Source organism: Bubalus bubalis, chromosome 14 (genome assembly GCF_019923935.1).
Source record: "Bubalus bubalis isolate 160015118507 breed Murrah chromosome 14, NDDB_SH_1, whole genome shotgun sequence".
In the NCBI taxonomy this organism is placed as follows: Eukaryota; Metazoa; Chordata; class Mammalia; order Artiodactyla; family Bovidae; genus Bubalus; species Bubalus bubalis.
The window spans coordinates 40,264,906-40,286,414 of NC_059170.1; the positions used below are offsets into that span (position 1 = coordinate 40,264,906).

Genomic DNA, 21,509 nt, shown 5'->3' on the forward strand with positions numbered 1-21,509 from the left:
TAGAGCCATCAACATAGCCTCTCTCTCCTCACCTGCGAGCATCAGCAGATGAACAGCAGAGAGGCTGGCACATCAAACCCCTGGAGCGCTGAATGACTGAGTAGGACCCAAGGTGCCCCTTTAAGTGCCTGATGCACCAAACAACAACAACAACAACAAAGAAGGGCCCCAGGCAAAGGAGCCCTCTAAGTGCCTGAATGGGCGGAGATATGAACAAAGACTGGCCAAAGAGGTCTTCTGATCGCCAGCTACAAGAGACTCAAAAAAAGACTCTGATAGGGCCATAACTCCTGCTGCAGAAGCACTCGGTGTCCCTGCACACTTGGCGCCGCCGGGGTTCCCGCAAGCCAAGCAGCTGCACCACATTCACACTCAGCCCTCACTGTGGTAGAGCTGCCACAGGCAAAAAAAAAAAAATCTTGTGTTTATGCACAGGACTCTTTGCAACCCTGTGGACTGTGGCCTGTTAGGCTTTTCTGTCAGAGAGGGGGTTCTCCAGGCAAGAATACTGTTGGGGATTTTCTCCCCGGGACTTGGAAGCGATGAACCTGAATGAAGGACACTTGGACAGTCTCTTGCTAGGACTGACAAGTTTATTTCTGCAGTCAAGCTTTTTTATAGAAGCAGGAACAAAGAGCTCAAAGGATGCGGCCAGCAGAGCGCATAAGGAGTTAAAACATAATCAGTAGAAACATTTCAATGACGGCGTGCTGTAAATGACTCATGGGCTTCTCCCACAACCCGCTCTCACAAGCAACATCCCTGTTTATTATTAACTCTTGGCGCTGAGCATAACCAAAGGCAGGAGATGTCTTTCTGTCCGTAGTGCAAAGCTGCATACTTCTGGCCCTTCGTCATTTTCCCAAGGACTTTCTCCTTTTACGGCTATTTTGCACTACGCTTCCTAACAAATACTGGAGCGTATTGGCCAATAATGGTTGCCACACCTTCTAGAGCACTTTATTTTCTACTACCCTAGCGGTGAACTCCCCGGAGTACCTGGTGCTGCCAGAACACCTGTGACCCAAGCAGCTGCACCACCTCCACACCTGGCCCTCACAGGGACAAATCCAAGCCCTCCAGGGCAGCCTCAGGAGCTAAACTCCAGTGGACGACCCATATGTAGGGGTGGAAATAAAACCACACTTGAAACCCAGGGGCAGTGTGGCTAAGGAAGAAGACTCAAAACCTTCCCACCAGCTGTACAAGGCAGCAGATTAAACCCACATGATCAACTAAGCAGAGTCTGTGCCTATGGAATATATAAAAGGCCATTGAGAGCTCCCACAAAAGAAAATGCACTAGCTCTGATAGCTGGGGATATTGGAGGCAAGAACACACAAAAGTAGGACCAGGTTAGAATCTGAGCAGCCCCCACAGCAGGTCCAGAGATAAGTATAGTGTTGGAGGGCATCCTAGGGAGGTAAGGTAGACTGTGATTTCCAGCGTGGGAAAGGATTCTGACAACAGTGACTCAAGAAAAGCATTTATTATTCTTTTTTTTTTTTTTTACTTGTTATGTAGATTCTTTGGATTTTCTTTTTTTGCCCCCTCTGTTGTAGTTGTCGATTTTATTGGCACTAAGAAATTCAACTGAACTTTTGAGCTTTTTCTTTTTCCTCAGTTACTTTTTTTTTTTTTTTAATTGTTATCATAAACCTCTGCCTCTACATTGGGCTTTTGCAGTTCTGTGGCATTTTCCTCTTTCATTTTCTTTTCTCTTCTTTTAATTTTAATGTTTAATTTTTTTAACCGACTACTATTTTTTCTATATTTATTCCTTTGTTTGCTTTTCCTACTTTTTTCGCCGTTGCAGTTAATCTTTAATGTATATAACTCTTCTTTATCTACCTCTATTTAACTTCGCATATCTATTCTTTCTTTCTTTTCTTTCTCTCCTTTCCTCTCAACATATTTGTTAGTTTTAGTTTCATTGCTTTATTCCCCAATTGGCACCTTGCTTTAGTTTTGTTTTCCAGTTTGTGCTTTAATTAGTTTTGTTCTGGTAGATATAAATTTTGGTCTCCTTTGTTCACCAAGTCAATCTATTGTACTTAATTTTTGTTGGAATGCTTTGATTTTGTTTATGGGTGTATATGTATATGTGTATATTGAATCACATCTTCTATTGTTGTTATGAAACCTCTGCCTCTACATTAGGCTTTTGCAGTTCTGTGGAGTTTTCCTTTTTTTCCCTTTTTTCTTTCTTCTTCCATTTTTTTCTCTTTTCTCTTTTTTATAATTTTAATTTTTAATTTTTTGAACCGATTATATTTTTTCTACATTTATTCAGCATTTTTCTTTCCTACCGTTCTTTTCCCCTTACAGGTAATCTTTAATGTATATAAATCTTCTTCATCTATATCTATTTAACTTTGCATATTCTTTCTTTTCTTTCTTTCCTTTCCTCTCAACATATTTGTTAGTTTTGTTTTCATTGCTTTATTCCCTACTTGGCACCTTGCTTTAGTTTTGTTTTCCAGTTTGTGCTTAAGTTAGCTTGTTCTTAATAGGTAAATACAATTTTTGATTTCCTTTGTTTGCTGGATCAATCTGCTGTACTTTATTTTTGCTGGACTGTTTTCACTTTGCTCATGGGTATGTATGTGTATATTCCATTATTTTAATTATTATTTGCCTGATTTTGTAACTGCCATTTGTCTAGGGTTCATCTTTGGTTTCTTGCTTTTGGATGTTTTACTCTGCCTTAATGCCATAACAAACCACCTGTGGAATCTTCGTTCCTGACCAGAGATCAAACCCTGAGCCTTTGGAGTGGGAGCACTGACTCCAAGACCCTAGACTACCACAGAGCTAACCCTAGGGAGTATCAAATAGTGAGAATTCACACAAAGGAAAGCACTTGAATACAAGACCCGGCATCAACCAACCACCAGTAGCACCCTGTGCAAAAAGCCTCATCTAAACAACAAACAAAACAAAAATAGAAACCTAAGCATCAGCAGACAGGAGTACCACTTCACTCAGCCTTGCCTATCAGAGGAAAACCAAACAAACAAACAAAAATTCAGCCCATATCTCACTGTATGTGAAGCTCACACAAACCACTGGGCCAACTTTAGGAGGTCAGAAACCAAAAGGAAGAAAGAATTCAACCTTCTTCAAGGAAAGAATTCAACTTTCCTTGAAGCCTGGAAAAAGGAGACTTCAAACACAATACCTTAAAAAAAAAAAAAAAAGAAAAGGCAGAGAATTACTGCACAAATGAGGGAACACACTAGAAACACAGGAGTTCAAAATAAATCAAGAGGAAATAGGAAAATTACCTGAAAAAGAATTCAGAATAATGATAGTAAGGATGATCAAAAACCTTGAAAACAAAATGGAGAAAATGCCAGAATCAATTAACAAAGACCTAGAAGAACTAAAGAATAAGCATACAGGGACAAACAACACAATTACTGAAATTAAAAATACTCTAGAAGGAATCAATAGCAGAATATATGAATCAGAAGAACAAAACAGTGAGCTGGAAGATAAAATTGTGGAAATAATTTTTGAAGAGCAGAATAAAATAAAAAGAATGAAAAGAGCTGAGGACATTCTCAGAGACTTCTGGGACCATATCAAACACACCAACATTCTAATTATAGGGGTCCCAGAAGAAGAGAAAAAGAAAGGATATGAGAAAAAATTTGAAGATTATAGTTGAAAATTTCCCCAATATGGAAAAGGAAAGAGCCAATCAAGTCCAAGAGGTACAAAGAGTCCCATATAGGACAAACCCAAGGGGAAACATCCAAGACACATACTAACCAAACTAACAAACACTAAACACAAAGAAAGAATATTAAAAGAAGCAAGGGAGAACAACAAGTGACATACAAAGGAAACCACATATGTTTAACAGCTTGTATTTCAGCAGAAACTCTTCAGGCCAGAAGGGAATGGCAGGACATATTTAAAGTACTGAAAGGGAAAAATCTACAACCAAGATTACTGTACCCAGCAGGGATCTCACTCAAAATTGATGGGGAAATCAAAAGTTTTTCAGACAAGCAAAAGTTAAGAAGAATTCAGTACCACCAAACCAGCTTTACAACAAATGTTAAATGGACTTATATAGTCAAGAAATATAACAGAAGATAAAAGATATACAAAATCAACCCCAAGCAATTAGAAAATGCCAATAGGAATATATATATATATATATATATATATATATATATATATATATAATTACTTTAAATGTAAGTGGATTAAATGCTCCAACTGAAGGAAACAGACTGGCTAAAGGGATACAAAAACAAGACCCATATGTATATGCTGTCTACAGGAAGCCCACTTCAGACCTCAAGACACATGTAGACTGAAATTGAGAGGATGGAAAAATATATTCCATGCAAATGGGAAGCAAAAGAAAGCTGGAGTAGCAATTCCCATATCAAACAAAATAGACCTTAAAATAAAGAAGATTCCAAGAGATAAGCAAGGACACTACATAATGATTAAGGGATCAATCCAAGAGGAAGATATAACAATTGTAAATATCTGTGCACCCAACATGGGAGCACCTCAATACATAAGACAAACAGTAACAGACGCAAAAGGAGAAATTGACAGTAACACAAAAACAGTAGGAGTCTTTAACACCCCACTCACACCAATGGACAGATCATCAAAATAGAAAATTAATAAGGAAACACAAGTCTTAAGTGATACATTAGATGAGATGGATCTCATTGATATCTTCAGGACATTCCATACAAACACAGAAGAATACACCTTCTTCTCAAGTGCACATGGAACATTCTCCAGGATAGACCACATCTTGGGTCACAAATCAAACCTCAGTAAATTTAAGAAAATTGAAATTGTATCAAGCATCTTCTCCAACCACAATTCTATTAGATTAAATATCAATTATAAGAAAAAAACTGTAAGAAACACAAACACATGGAGATTAAACAACACATCTCTAAATAACCAACAGGTTACTGAAGAAATCAAAAGGGAAATAAAAAGATTTCTAGAAACAAATGACAATGAAAACATGACAACTCAAAATTTATGGGATGCAACAAAAGCAGTTCTAAGATGGAAGTTTATAGCAATATAATCCTACCTCAAGAAACAAGAAAAATATTGAATAGACAACCTAACTTTATACCTAAAGCAATTGGAAAAAGAAGAAGAAGAGAAAAAAAAACAAAATTAGTAGAAGGAAAGAAATCATAAAGATCTGAGCATAAATAAATGAAAAAGAAATGAAAGAAACAATATTGAAGATTAATAAAATTAAAAGCTGGTTCTTTGAGAAGATAAACAAAATTGACAAACCCTTAGCCAGACTCATCAAGGAAAAAAGAGAGAAGAATCAAATCAATAAAACTGGAAATGGAAAAGGAGAGGTTACAACAGACACTGTAGAAATACAAAGGATTATAAGAGACTATTATGAACACTACATAGCAATAAAATAGATAACCTGGAAGAAACGGACAGATTCTTAGAAAAATTCAATCTTCTAAGACTGAACCAGGAAGAAATAGAAATTATAAACAACCCAAATACAAGCACTGAAATTGAAGGTGTGATCAAAAATCTCCCAAAATACAAAAGCCCAGAACCTGACGGCTTCACAGGAGAATTCTATCAAACATTTAGAGAAGAGCTAATGCCTATCCTTCTAAAACTCTCAAAAAATTTCAGAGGAAGGAACACTTCCAAACTCATTCTACATGGCCACCATCACCCTAACACCAAAACTAGACAAAGACAACACAGAAAAACAAAACTATAAGCCAATATCACTGCTGATCATAGATGCAAAAATCTTCAACAAAATTTTAACAAACAGAATTCAGCAACACATCAAACAGCTCATACACTGTAATCAAGTTGGGTTTATTCCAGGGATGGAAGGATTCTTCAATATATGGAAAACAATCAGTGTGATACACCATATTAACAAATTAAAAGATAAAAACCATATGGTAATCTCAATAGATGCAGAAAAAACCTTTGACAAAATTCAGCACCTGTTTATGATTAAAACTCTTCAAAAAATGGGCACAGAAGGAACCTACCTCAACATAGTAAAGGCCATATATGATAAGCTTACAGCAAATATTATTCTCAATGGTGAAAAACTGAAAGCATCCCCCCTAAGATCCCTGATTCTAATATTCCCAAGACAAGGGTGTCCACTTCCTCAACTATTATTCAGCATAGTTCTGGAAGTCCTACCTACAGTAATCAGAGAAGAAAAAGAAATAAAAGGAATCCAGAAAAGAAGTACAGCTCTCACTGTTTGCAGATGACATGATACTGTACATAGAAAACCCTAAAGATATTATCAGAAAATTACTAGAGCTAAGGCTATACTTTTTCCAGTAATCATGTATGGATGTGAGAGTTGGAATATAAAGAAAGCTAAGCACTGAAGGATTGATGCTTTTGAACTGTGGTGTTGGAGAAGACTCTTGAGAGTCCCTTGGATTGCAAGGAGATCCAACCAGTCCATCCTAAAGGAGATCAGTCCTCGGTGTTCATTGGAAAGACTGATGTTGAATCTGAAACTCCAATACTTTGGCCACCTGATGCGAAGAACTGACTCACTTGAAAAGACTCTGATGCTGGGAAAGATTGAGGGCAGGAGGAGAAAGGGATGACAGAGTATGAGATGGTTGGATGGCATCACCAACTCAATGGACATGAGTTTGGGTAAACTCCAGGAGTTGGTGATGGACAGGGAAGCCTGACGTGCTGCAGTTCATGGAGTCACAAAGAGTCGGACATGACTGAGTGACTGAACTGAACTGAAGTGAATCAGTGAATTTAGCAAAGTTGCAGGATACAAAATCAATACACAGAAATCACTTGCATTTCTATATACTAACAATGAAAACTCTGAAAGAGCAATTATGGAATCAATCCTATTCACCATTGCAACAAAAAATAAATTAAATATCTAGGAATAAACTTACCTAAGGAGATGAAAGAACTGTACACAAAAAATTATAAGACACTAATGAAAGAAATCAAAGATGACATAAACAGATGGAGAGATATTCCATGTTCCTGGGTAGGAAGAATCAATATTGTGAAAATGATTATATTATCAAATGCAATCTACAGATTTAGTGCAATCCTTATCAAATTACCAATGGCATTTTTCACAGAACTAGAACAAAAATTTCAGAATTCATATGGAAACATAAAAGACCCCGAATAGCCAAAGCAGTGAGAAAGAAGAATGGAGCTGGAGGAATCAAGCTTCCTGACTTCAGGTTATACTACAAAGCTATAGTCATCAAGACAGTATGGTACTGGAACAAAAACAGAAATATAGACCAATGAAACAAGATAGAAAGTCTAGAAGTAAACCCATGCACCTATGGGTACCTTATTTTTTACAAAGGAGGCAAGAATATACAATGGAGCAAAGACAGCCTCTTCAATAAATGGTGCTGGGAAAACTGGACAGCTACATGTAAAAGAATGAAATTAGAATACTTCCTAACACCATATACAAAGATAAACTCAAAATGGATGAAAGACCTAAATGTAAGATCAGAAACTCTAAGACTCTTAGAGGAAAACATAGGCAGAACACTCAGTGACATAAATCAAAGCAAGATCCTCTATGACCCATCTCCTAGAGTAATGGAAATTTAAAAAAAAGTAAACAAGTGGGACCTGATTAAACTTAAAAGCTTTTTCACAGCAAAGGAAACTAAAACCAAGGTGAAAACACAACCTTCAGAATGGGAGAAAATAATAGCAAATGAAACAACTGATAAAGGACTAATTTCCAAAATATTCAAGCAACTCATACAACTGAATACCAGAAAAACAAACAACCCAATCAAAAAGTGAGAAAAAAGACCTAAACATTCATTTCTCCAAATAAGACATATAGGTGGTTAACAAACATATGAAAAGAGGCTCAACATCACTCATTATTAGAGAAATGCAAATCAAAACTACAATGAAATACCACCTCACACCAGTCAGAATAGCCCCCTCAAAAAGTCTAGAAACAATAAGTGCTGGAAAGGGTGTGGAGAAAAGGGAACACTCTTACACTGTTACAGCCACTATGGAAGATGGTATGGAAATTCCTTAAAAAACTAGGAATAAAAGCACCATATGACCCAGCAATCCCACTCCTAGTCATATACCCTGAGGAAATCAAAATTTAAAGAGACACATGTACCCCATTGTTCACTGCAGCACTATTTACAATAGCTAGAACATGGTAGCAACCTAGATGTCCATCGACAGATGAATGGATAAAGAAGTTGTGGTATATAGACACAATGGAATATTACTCAGCCATAAAAAGGAGCACATTTGAGTCAGTTCTAATGAGGTAGATGAACCTAGAACCTATTATACAGAGTGAAGTGAGTCAGAAAGAGAAAGATAAATACCATAATCTGACACATACATACAAAATCTAGAAAAATGGTACTGAAGAATTTATTTACAGGGCAACAATGGAGAAACAGACATAGAGAATAGACTTATGGACATGGGGAGAGGAGAGGAGAGGGTGAGATGTATGGAAAGAGTAACATGGAAACTTACATTACCATATGTAAAGTAGATAGCCAATGGGAATTTGCTGTATGGTTCAGAAAACTCAAACAGGGGCTCTGTATCAACCTAGAGGGGTGGGATGGGGTAGAAGATGGGAGGTAGTTTCAAAAGGGAGGGGATATATGTATATTTTTTTGGCTTCCCTGGTGGCTCAGAGGTTAAAGTGTCTGCCTGCAATGCGGGAGACCTGAGTTCGATCCCTGGGTCAGAAAGATCCCCTGGAGAAGGAAATGGCAACCCACTCCAGTATTCTTGCCTGGAGAATCCCATGGATGGAGGAGCCTGGTGGGCTACAGTCCACGGGGCCGCAAAGAGTCAGACACAACTGAGCAACTTCACTTTCACTGTCATGGCTGATTCATGTTGAGGTTTGACAGAAAACAGCAAAATTCTGTAAAGCAATTATCCTTCAATAAAAAAATTAATTAATTTTAAAAAATGCTGAGCATGGGCAGATGACTTAAAATTGGATAATTTGATATGATGCACTGCTTTACAATAGGCAAAATATAATACTGGAATTTTAAAATACTATGTCATAGCTTACCAAGATACTTAAGCTAAGTAAAAAATAAGTATGCAACCTGTGTGTTGAATATTATTTCAATTTATAAATAAATACACAAGGTGGCACCAGTGGTAAAGAACCTGCCTGCCAATGCAGGAGATGCAGGTTCAATTTCTTGATTGGGAAAGACCCTTGGAAGAGGTCATGGCAACCCACTCCAGTATTCTTGCCTGGACAATGCCATGGACAGAAGAGCCTCACAGGCTTCAGTCCATAAGGTGACCAAGAGTCAGACACGACTAAAGTGACTTAGCATGAACGCACACACAGTTGGAAGGGAAAATTACGAAAGTGTGAAATAAATTACATATTTTGTGAAAAGAAGATAAACTTCAGCAACAAAAAATTCTTCTCTGCCCTTTGCACTTCTGTCTCCTCACTGTGAGTTATGTGTCTGCACGACCCGTGGATCAGACCTCCCCCATCAGAGGGAAGACCTGCTCAACCATAACAAGCAACATTCTCCCAGCATCAGTAAGACAGTTCCTTAAAAGAGAGCATTCTATCTTGACCTTGTTAGGGGTTCCATGACCCAGCACAATGATGCTTAGATATGGATTATGTACTCTGTAATAAATATGTCATTTGATGTACAGCCTTCTTTCTAAAAACTTCCATAACTATACCTAGACCTCTAATGGACAGAACAGTTCTCAGAACTTTCTAAGATGCTCTTCCTTGAAGGTATTAATCCTCACATTTAAATCGAATAAAATTTTCCATTTCTTTCTTAGGTCAACTGACTAATATTTCACTGACAAAGGAAAATGCACCAAAGTTAAGTATTACTAAATGGATTAATTACAGATTAGCTTCATTTTCTAAACTTTCCCTTTTATTTTCTAATTTTCTGTAGCTTTTACTGTATTATTTTAATTATTGGGAAAAACAAGAATCAATGCTTTCAAGCCTTCACTGTTTCATAAAATGTTTTTTAATAAAGGAAAGGCAAGTTTTTGAAATGGAAGACAGTTTTTTTAAGCACCTCTACCAAGTACAGAAATCCTCTTCACAGCCCTAGAAGCAAGACGTTCTGGTAGAATGCGCGTGTACAGCTCACAGTCAATATTCTTCAACAAATGGATACTCAGGGTGACCAACACCCCTGCAAGAGAAAGAGGAGTGTTAATTTATTAAATCTGTCATGTTTTCATAGAGAGCTTGGCTCTGTGTTGCAGTCAGGATGGGTTGACACTCTGAATCTATAAACACGTCCCTCCTTCTCCCCCAACAAGCACACATGCAGATGCCTGCTCCATGTGTACACTGGACCTGCAAGTCCAGTCCCAACATCCACATGTAATATTCACTCCACAGTGACAAGTAATTTGACTCAGGTTACAGTTTATAAAAGGGCCCAAGAACTATGGCTAGGGGCTTCCCTGGTGGCTCAGTGGATAAGAATCCACCTGCCAATCCAGGAGACACGGGTTTGATCCCTGGTTCGGGAAGATCCCATATGCCATGGATAACTAAGTCCATGCGTCACCACTACTGAGCCTGTGTTCTAGAGCCTGGGGACCACAACTCCTGAAGCCTGTGCACCCTAGAGCCTATGCTCCACAACAAAAGAAGCCACTGCAATGAGAAGCCCATGAAGCACAACTACAGAGTAGCCTCTACTCATCCCAGCTAGAGAAAAAAGCCCATCCAGCAACAAAGATCCAGCACAGCCAAAAATAAATAACTTTTTTTTTTAATTTTTAATAGTAAGGAAAGTTTTTTAAAAATGAATGACGGCTAAAGGTGGAGGTCATTTCAGCCATAGGCAAAACGTAGGACCCTAGATGATGAAAAGGAAAACCCTTAAGGAACTAGTGGATCTTTTTCACATAATATTCAGAAAATAACTACTGAAGCCAGGACACAGGGTGCCCCTGGTGAGGAGCTTCTAATATAATGAAGAGATACCACATTCATCTGAGTGATCATAATTAGAGAATAAATTATTGTAGAATTTATGAGAATGTTTATCATTCATAATTAGCATTACCATTGTTTTCTGCTTCTTATATTCTCATTTTTCTTTCTAAATTTGTCCTTTTCAATTCAATTCATTAAAGAGTGTATTCTGAGCACTTCCATATCAAAAGAACCATGCTGTTGACCTAAAACCACAAATATGAGCAAGTCTAGGCATTCACAGCTTAATGAAGGAGCACATAGAAATATACTTCAAAGGCTGAGAACAGAAAAGGATCCATCTTTTTTCATTTATCAAGATACAGCTTTACAAACAAGAGAGTTTTGAGATCTTTCATTCAAAACTAAATGTTTGTTTTATCACTAAATTGTATTTTCTTCTCTTTAAACTCCCTTTCAACTTCTTTGTGTTTGATTAGCCTTCTGTCTCTTCAGTCCTGACAACCACATGCAGTAGTTAGGCAGCTGAAATTCCATGGTACTGACCAAGTCAAAGTCAAGGAGGTAGGGGCTCCCCATGGGATGGAGCCCTGGTGGACAAAGGCTACACTGGGGTGAGTCTGGACTCAAAAAACCAGAGAGACCAGACGATCTTACCTGAGTATGTCCTGCCAAGGACACAGCCATCACCCTCGGGAGGGTCAGTTAAGCTCATGATCTACTTGTGATTTATTTGGTGACATTATAAGGATAAAGAAATGGAAATTGGAACAGGTTAAAAAGGCCAATGAAGCGATAAATTTGAAAGAAATTAATGATGGCTTGGTAAAGAAATGCCCACTAGGGAGAAAAGCAACTAGACTCTTGGCTTGGGGGTGGTGGGAGGGTTGAAGCAGGCCCACTGTGATCTCTCAGTACCCATGCACAGTGGCCTTTGTGGGCCCCTCCTCCATAAAAACATAAGCATGGCATTTTACAATTGTATTAGGATAAACATGAACATGCAAAAGGATGGATTCATTATTACCTAGTAATCATTAATATAATCATTTCCTCCTGATGTATAAATAGAATTGAAGATGAAATATTTTCATAAGTCCTTAAAAGAATAGTGGGCTGAAAGCACTGTGCTGTCTTTGTCCACAGGGTGCCTGGGCCCTGAAAGGAGGTGCACCAGACACAGGGATGAGTGGTACAAAGTAGTGAATTCACCACCATGTCATCTCTGGGCTGGCCTGGGCCCCATTCACATTTCTGTTGGTCAGAAATGGAGCCTTGGAGGAAACCTCTGGTCTGAGGTCTGCAGGAAGCCCCTGGTTTACTCCTATGCTGGAAATTAGGACTGTCTCCCTAAAACTAAGCTTCGAAAAAACTTAGTTCCCTGTTGACCTGCCTGCTACAGAAAACTGTGAAATGTCTGCAAGTCACTTACAGTAGTAACTCATTATATCTCATATTGCTGTTGAGGCCATCGATTGCTTTCATGTCTTCTGGAGTCAGTTTAAAGTCAAACACCTGGAAGGAAGGAAGAATTGCATTAACCTCTCCCCACAAGGAGCCAGCCTTCCCCTGGGGACCGGAGGACTTTCCAACTGGATGGGGACAAGAAGAGGGGACAGGGAAGCTGTATCTGTCCTCAGTTGGACAAAGAATGACCCTTGTGAAGGATATTCCTTAGGAGCCCTCTGCCCACAGCCCCTCTCATCACCTGTATGTTCTCTTTGATCCGCTTCTTGTTGTAACTCTTGGCCAGAACCACAACCCCACGTTGTATCTGGTAGCGAAGGGCAACCAGAGCTGGGGTTTGCCTGTGCTTTTTGGCAATGGCAGAGAGAACTGGGTCCTCCAAGAGAAAGGGGAGGTTTGGGTTCACCCTGGAAGGAAATTCAGAAATGCCAAAGAGCTGAGACTTGTTTGTGAGGCGACTTCCCAAACAGACCAAGTAGGTCCACTCTAGACCAGTGCTTCTCAAAGTGTGGTCCATGGACCAACAGCATCAGCATCACTTGGGATCTTGTTAGAAATACAAATTCCATGGCTGAGCTGAAGACCAATTGAATCAGAACCGCAACTGTGTCACCTCCCATTCTGTGTTTACAAAGCTGTACAGGTGATTCGGATGCATTTTTGAGTTGAAGCCAGTGCTGCCAAACAGGTGGATTTTATTTCTTTCTTACTTTTTTTCTTCTTTAACTAGGAATTTTTTTTTTTTTTTTACTTTTCACTTTTCTAGGATATTGATCAAAATTGAATAGTCTCAAAATGAGAGCTATTCATTTCACCATTAGTCTTCTATGGATCTTTTAGAAAAATGCTTCATATTTGAATTTTTTCTATCATGATAGATCTGGGAGTTGCATATTACTATCCCAATTTTAAACATAAGGTAAGTGAGGCTAGAAATGCATATTTTTAGAAATGTGTTCATTAGTTAATAGATAAGTAAATCATGAAATATGCTTGTGTCTTTGGTCTCAAAGAGGGATTATATAGAGATTTTAATACAGACATTTGTTCCTGATGAATCTACAAGACTAGTACAATGTAGAAAAATTGTCTGGGAGCTGGGAAAATAAAAGAGAAGAATTCTTTCCATCCTTCCCCTTTCTCCCCTCTGCCTATGAGAGTTATCTGAGTACTGTACGATTTAAACTATTTCATCAAAAATTGAATTTTAGGGAAACTCCCACTTGTCTTCAATAGGATTCAATACCATTCTTTTAGTCGTTGGGATCCCAGAGCACCATAGGCAACAAGAACAATATCATGTGACTTGCAGAAATCCAACAGTTTGCTCTGATTGAAATAAGGGTGACATTCCACCTGTAGAATGCCAACAAAGAAGAGTGTCAGATTATATTAAAAGGTAATATTAACAGGACAGAGGAAGATTAAAAGTTTAAAAGGTGCTAAAGGAAAAACTGCAACTTAAATGTAAACTGGAAATAACAATATCAATAGAAAAATAGAGAAAAGTGTGTTTATATAGTTAATTTTACGATAGACATAGGTGGGAAAACCAATCCAAGATGGAGAAAATCACAAGGTGGGCTCTACATTTGAGTAAATGTTTCAGAGTAAATATTTCATCTAGTGTTAGCATCACCATGATCCTTTACCTTCACCCTCTTACCTGGATGATTTTCATCATCTCCAGTACATTTTTCTGTACAGTGCTGCCTGCCTGCTTCTGTACTGTACTCATAAATGCCAAGATACCAAGGCTAAGGATTCAGTCATTCAAACCCCACACAACTCTGAAACCCATCTTATATGACTTTTCTTTGGTGGTGGTGGTTTAGTTACTAGGTCCTGTCCAACTCTTGCAATCCCCATGAACTGTAGCCCGCCAGGCTCCTCTGTCCATGGAATTTCCCAGGCAAGAATACTGGAGTGAGTTGCCTTTTCCTCATCCAGGGGATCTTCCTGACCCAGGGATGGAGCCTGCTTCTCCTTCAGTGCAGACAGAGTCTTTACTGATGATCCACTTGGAAAACTCATATGTTCATTGTCTTTCTTCCTGTACACAGTTCCCTCTGAGCACTTTCACATCAACTTCTGGTCATGCTTTCAGCTCAGGGAAACACCTCCTTCCTTTAGTTCTGCATGTCTAGTCTAACCCATTTCACCTCCATTACCTTTCCTCAGTCCCCACCATAATTTAACAGAAAGGTCTCCCACATTTTCTACCCAGACATTATCAGACACAGATACCATTGTGAGTCCTATTCTCTAGAATCTTCTGTTCACAGAAGAGGGGAGGACAGACAGACATCAGGCTCCAGGGCAAGAAGGAGGTTCTGAAGAGCAGGAGGGAGAGGAGCCAAGCTGCTCACCTGGTTGCAGACGGGCTTGTACTTGAGCCCCGGCTTGTTCAGGATCTTCTCCAGTTGCTTGTGGTTGAAGTTGGACACCCCGATGGACTTGGTCAGCCCTGCGTCCTTACACTTCTCCAGGGCCTGGGAGGGAGGGGTGGTGAAGTCATGAACAGTAACTTGGAATGGGCAATAGAACAAGAATAAAAGCTGAAAAACAATCTGTAAAAAATGTCACCTGTCAAGAAATAGCATTGATTATAAGGAAGGAAAAAGGGGAAGAAGGTCATGACACAAGAAGAATTACCATCTCCTTTTAAGAAAAACCTCAGAGAAGACATGTCACGTGGAAGGAAATAGAAGCCTGTCTTACTGGCCAAAATTCTCCTCCTCTATTCCTTTCTGTGAACATTTCAGCAATGGTTTCCTCCCCTACAACCCTAGCATCACAACCCTTAGATTCATGAACTACTGAGTCTGATGGTCCACAGCCCATTCTCACAGGTGGAAGAAAGAAAGGAGGTTCCCCCTCTCCTGGTGCCTCCCCTGGTTCCCTCCTCCCCAGACTCACCTCCCATGTGCGACAGAGATCCACTGAGTCAAATATTGGTTTTCCATTTTCATCTGTTGGGAAAAGTGCCTCCCCTGGCTGAAATGGAAGCAGTCATTTTAGAGATGTCACAAAGTAATTTCTCCACATTTAGCCAGCCTGCCAGGCACCAGGGATTAAACCTTCATGACGTAGGTTTATAACTTTCTAGATACTAATATTTGCAATGATTGCATATGGAGTTGTAAGCAATGTCTTTAGAGGGAGGCTTATTCTAATCTCTTACACATACTATCTGTTGTAATAAATAAAATTTTTGTAGATCCTAATGGGACGCATATTGGCTTATGTGAATTTTGTTTGTTTCCTGTAATTGCCTCTTTTGAAATGCCTCTTTTGAGCTAGGAATGGCAGTAAGCTACATGGCTTTATTTCCAGAATAAAAATTGCAACCTTGACCTGGGCTAGATAATCAGACTTCCTTTTCCCTCTAAGCATCTGATACCCTAGGGCAGGCATGTGAACTAGAAAGGCTCTCCTTAAGTTGATATGGAATGTGGACGATCCAGACATGCTTTCAAATGTTCATGACCATGAGCTTTGAGCTGTCCCAAGGCCATATTTGCCACCAATGGAAAATGTTCAGTAAAAGTAAAGCAAACCTAGAGGATTGGCTTGATAAAGGGTTTTTTTGTTTTTTTGTGTTTTTTTTGTTTGTTTGTTTGTTTTTTTAAAGACATTTCTGAAGAGTACTGCAAATCCTTAGATCTCCATGGTTGGGACCTGCCATCTTCATAGTCCTCCAAGCTATTTTGCATCAGATGGCTTGAGTAGATTTCTATAACTTAAAAGCAAGAGTTCTACATGATGCAGTTCTTAGTGGTTGAGTGCAGTCTACAAACATCGTGAAAACAGACATCAGTGTAGGCAAGGTTTCCCAAGTCCCTATAAAGGCTGGGAGGTTTAGACCTACACAGAAAGAGCACCAAATCTGCTCAACTTGAAAGAGCAGATAAACTCATCATGTTCAATGTAAGGCAATGTCATGCTGCAACAAACTCTGGATTCATTAAATCCCCAGAGGCTCAAGAGTCATAATCTTGACTGTGTGTTGAACTTGCCTATTTTTATTTTCACAAGTTTTTGAGTCAGATTATTTAACTCCTTTCTCTGGGAAGCAGGTAACGTATTCAAAGAAACTCAGTAAAAAGATGATCACAAATGATTATTTGGGAGGATTCTGCCATAGTGAGGGCTTCCTACAACCTACTAAGAAAAATCTTGTCAACCATCCATGCAAGTTTATAAGCATTATGAGGCAAGAAAAAATATATATGTGATTGATTTTAAAAATAGATTGCCAACCTTCAGAGCCACTGGAAAATGAATAATATAGAGATCGACATAGTCCAGTTGAAGATTATTCAGTGACTTTTCCAAGGCTGGTCGGACCAATTCTGGACGAAGGGAAGTGGACCAAAGCTGCAGAGGTTAAACAATAGAAGCTGTGTTAAATTAATTCTTTAGGTAATTTGGTGGGGGGGCATGGGGGGCCCTAAATGTGAGGCTGAAGAGATCTTAGTTCCCTAGTTAGGAATGGAACCCAGGCTCATGGCAATAATATATTGAGTCACAACCACTGGACCCCCAGGGAATTTCAATACTTCAGGTAATATTTTTCTGCTTTCATCTAATATTTAGATATTTGGGGGCTTCCCTGGTAGCTGAGACAGTAAAAAATCTGCCTGCAATGCAGGAGACCCAGGTTTGATCCCTGGGTAGGGAAGATCCCTTGGAGAAGGGAATGGCAACCCACTCCAGTATTCTTGCCTGGAGAATTCCATGGACAGAGAAACTGGAAGGCTATAGCCCATGGGGTCACAAAGAGATGGACACAACTGATTGACTATGTCTAACACTTTAGACATTTTTACTGATTAAAACAAATGACCTCAAGAAAGATGCTCATTTTCCTTTTGAGGTCCTTTTTGATCTAACTTACCCATGTAAGCTTTATTATTTGCTTAAATTATCATCAGTTGAATCAGACAGATTCTTATATCAATCACAATGGAGTGAAATGAAGCAAGAGATAAAAAGAATTATTGAAAAATTGCCATGTTCATCATCTGATTATGTTTGATAGAATGTGAAACCTGCTCACAAACTTGCTGTAACTGGGTCAAACAATCAGATCTCTCAGAATTAATTAATATCTTGCTGTTTACATAACTGTAGGGAAAAGACCTGGAACATATTAACATGGACAGAAGATAAGTCAAGACACTTCAGCTAGATCTTGTGTGATACACAAAGTGCCTGTCCTAATGCTCTCATACTGACAGATCTAAGAACTGATTCAGAATGAGAAGAAATTCTAGAAAGTCTACCAGGTGATAAGGAAAGCTATAATCTGACAACTGTTCTGTCTGATTCATTCACCCATACTAAATCACATTGCTCTGGTATAGGCGCAGAGAAGCAAGTGACTAATTTAAAATTAAAATTTGAACACACTGATGATGAGAAGGGTATAATCACATTCTTTCTTTGGTGGGAGAGTATGGTTTGGTGGAGAAGGATGTTAGATTTAATATATAAATATGTGTGAAAAAAGTTGTAGCAATAAGCACCATTGACCAAACAACTACTGATCCTATTACCTAACTGTCACCTGCACACAATCACTTACACACATGTGCACACACAAAACACACAGCACCTTTGAAGTGTAGAATATGTCTTCTCTCTTCACAGTGCCATCGGCAATCTTGCTTCGAATGGCCTGGCCAACCTGCTCTTCATTTTGGTACAAATGAGCACTGTCAATATGGCGGAACCCAGCCTCTATAGCAAATTTGGTGACCTCTAGAGCTTCACTCTTAGGAACCTTCATAAGCAACAAAAGTACAAGTTAAATATCCACATGATTAAGAGATTGCTAAGGCCCAGGTTGATCTTCCCAAGAACCCACTTTTTTGTGTGCCTTTGGTTAGTTCTGTGTGTGTGGTGATGTAGCCATGACAGTTTCCCTGAACATTGTTGTTGCTCAGTCACCAAGTCATGGCCAACTCTTTGAGACATCAGAGACTACAGCATGTCAGACTTCCCTGTCTTTCACTATCTTCTGGAGTTTGCTCAAACTCATGTCCATAGGGTCAGTGATGTGGTCCAACCATCTCATCATCTGTCATCTGCTTCATTCCTAGTAAGTAACTAAATGGACATGCAGAAACATTTAATACCAGGCAATAAGTGATTGATTGCTGGCATCAGAGGACCCCAAGACCACTTCAAGTTTCAGAAATTTACTGGAATAAATCATAAGACTCAGTATAAGTTTGTAGTCATGGATATGATTTATACTGTGAGATGTTTGAAGCAAAATCAATAAAGGTGTAAGTTGCCTGGTAAAAGCATCAAGAAAGCAGGTGAAAGCTATTGAGACCTCTGTTTACCAGTGAAGCCACACAGAATACACTAAATAAAAACTGTATCTATTCAAGGTGTACAAAGCTATATTCTTATAAAAGATCCATTGTTGATGATCACCAACACTCTTCTTATGACCAAGCACTGAAAATTATACTTTAATAAAAACATATTACGACACCCAGGGAAACATTGCAAAACCTTTGCTGTAAGACTGTAGCTTATCCCCTCAAATGACACTATGTTTTCCATTAGAAGAAGTTTCCAAGCAGAAACAGAAGAACAGGCACAGCTGGAGTGTCTTGCTTAACACCAAACAGGCACCCCACAGTAGAAAAGAAATTGTCTCCCATTAGTTTTCAGTCACCTCATATTTGAGAACTTTTACCTCAAATATTTCTCTGGGTCATGTCTTTTCAGAAGGAGCAAAGAATTTTTGAACTAATTAAATACACAGAGAAACCCCACCATTGCAATCCCCCTCAAAGCAAAGCAGTTGACAGTGTTCCTGAGAGCCGAGCCCCACCTCTTCTGCCAATCTGGGAAAGAGGCAGAAACTGGAGGGGAACCCAGAGTAATCTGCAGGTGAGCACAGCCTCAGATCCTGATGCAGAGTGAAGACTGGACGCTCTCTCCCCTTTCACAGGGTATGGTTCTAGCCTGGTTAGTGGAATCTCGAGATCCTCCCAGAGTCACACAGGAGCTCAGTGCTTGACAACCCAAGGCCCTTCCTCTCAAGTTACATTCACTTACTATTTATATCTCAACCCACAGCCACTAATGTTACCTCTGGAGGTGCAAAGGTTCCAAATCCCAGGACAGGAATGAAGTGGCCATCATTAAGCTTCACTCTCTGGCCTTTGGGATCCATTGCTTGTTGCTCCACTGAGTAAGCAGACTGATTTTTTTCTTTTGCCTTCAGAGGTTATAAATAACAGGAAGTTAACGCCCAGCTGACTGTCCAATGTTAGCAGACACACTGTATGAGGAGAAGGATTAAATGAGTCCTACAGGGTAAGAGGAGTATTTAGCCACTTAGCTTGTTTGTTTTTTCTTATCAGAATGTCTTAAGTTATATAATGATGAGATGTGCAGAACAATTATTGACCATATGTTACACAGAAACCTCCAAGGCCAGTCATTTCATTTTTCTAATTAAGAAGCCCACTCTTGATCAAACATCATTTGAAACAACTATCTTGTAGTACATACAAACACAAGTCACACAATTTGAAAGAATATTTAATAAGCATTTTTCAAAATGTAATCCCTTAATAAAGAATAAAAATATCAAATGAAAACAAATTGCCTTTTTTACATTTCCCACCAGAAAAATTATTTTGCTTTATAGACCTGTACTGGTGGAAGTTTTAGTTGCTAAGTTCTGTCTGACTCCTTTACAACCCCATGGACTGTAGCTGGCAGGCTGCTCTGTTCATGGAATTTCCCAGCAAGAATACTGGAATGGGTTGCCATTCACTATACCACGGGAAATTCCTGACCCAGGGAATCTAACTCACTTCTCTTACAACTCCTGCATTGACAGGCAGATTCTTTAACACTGAGCCACCTGAGAAACCCTTACAGATCTGACAAGGGTAAAATCCTGAAAAGGATACCAAAGCCAAACATTTGGCAAGATGTTTATAGGAGACTAAATATTAATATTTATTGGTTACCATGTGCAGTGTGCAAACAGACTCTGAGTGTTTATACCATGAACTTTGTTACATAATTTTAAAAAAAAAAAACACTCATAATGTAGCTGACAAATACTTACATAATTTACTATCCTGCTCAACATTATTCATAAAAGGAAAACCTATAAACAACTGAAACTGCAACAAAATTGAGAAGAGTAAAGGAAATCATGATGCACCAGTACAAGGGGATGTTGTGAAGGAAAATATAGTTTAACACATAGAGTGATGTCAGCAAAATAGTGAGGTAGGAGGAGTGAAGTCTCCCTTGGAGAAGGAAGTATGGAAACAGAAAGCAGCTGAAAATGTCATAGGCATTCTGGGAAACAGTCAAAGATCTACAGCTACAAAGTGAACATGCAACTAGGAAAGATCCAAAACTGTGGAAGGACATTTACGTGTGTTTTTATTCATATTCACCTCTCCTCTGACTTGTACGGTGGTGTCTTGATCTGTAAACGGCAGCAGCTCAGCACCCAGTTGCCTCCCTAAAAACAAACTGATGACAGAAATCCTTATGTGCAAAGTTCCCACCTACTTGGGGGCTGACTGAAGACTGGTGTCCCTTTCACTTAACTCTGAACTTAAACTGCTCTGAAGAGCAGCTAGGGTGGTTCCTTACAGCTACAGAGGGATTTCTATATGTGGGGACAGGGACAAGGGAGTACAGTGGAGAAACAAGACTAGACCATGTTAAACACTGAGTATAACAGGTGTGGACTTGAGGGGATAGTAAACCATTCAGAAACAGTCATAAATTCCCCAGAACCAGAGTCATCCATGGGTCAGCTATGTTGTTGATTCAGAAATGAACTCAGTTGCAGATGACACCACCCTTATGGCAGAAAGTAAAGAAGAACTAAAGAGCCTCCTGATGAAAGTGAAAGAGGAGAGTGAAAAAGTTGACTTAAAGCTCAACATTCAGAAAACTAAGATCTTGGCATCCAGTCCCATCATTTCATGGCTAATAGATGGGGAAACAGTGGCAGGCTTTATTTTTTGGAGCTCCAAAA

The 21,509-nt window shown here is 39.1% G+C and overlaps 1 protein-coding gene across 3 annotated transcripts; it reads right to left on the minus strand.

Annotated features, from left to right (window-relative positions):
• Nucleotides 1–10,047: 10,047 nt before the first annotated feature.
• On the minus strand, nt 10,048–19,765 carry LOC102396772 (dihydrodiol dehydrogenase 3). 3 transcript variants are annotated; one of them, XR_329266.4, is made up of 10 exons: nt 19,584–19,764; nt 18,087–18,254; nt 16,730–16,846; nt 15,386–15,463; nt 14,836–14,958; nt 13,713–13,822; nt 12,708–12,873; nt 12,432–12,514; nt 11,130–11,244; nt 10,048–10,241 (listed from the first exon to the last, which is right to left on the minus strand). XR_329266.4 is itself a non-coding variant. In XM_006078307.4 (9 exons), the coding sequence occupies exons 1-9, from the start codon at nt 19,665–19,667 to the stop codon at nt 10,199–10,201; spliced, it is 972 nt and encodes a 323-aa protein (XP_006078369.3). In that variant the 5' UTR covers nt 19,668–19,761; the 3' UTR covers nt 10,048–10,198. The 3 variants fall into 3 exon arrangements, 2 of the variants coding, with proteins under 2 accessions (XP_006078369.3, XP_025119877.3); XM_006078307.4 differs by lacking the exon at nt 11,130–11,244 and having other exon boundaries at nt 19,584–19,761; XM_025264092.3 differs by lacking the exons at nt 11,130–11,244; nt 18,087–18,254 and having other exon boundaries at nt 19,584–19,765.
• Nucleotides 19,766–21,509: the final 1,744 nt, after the last annotated feature.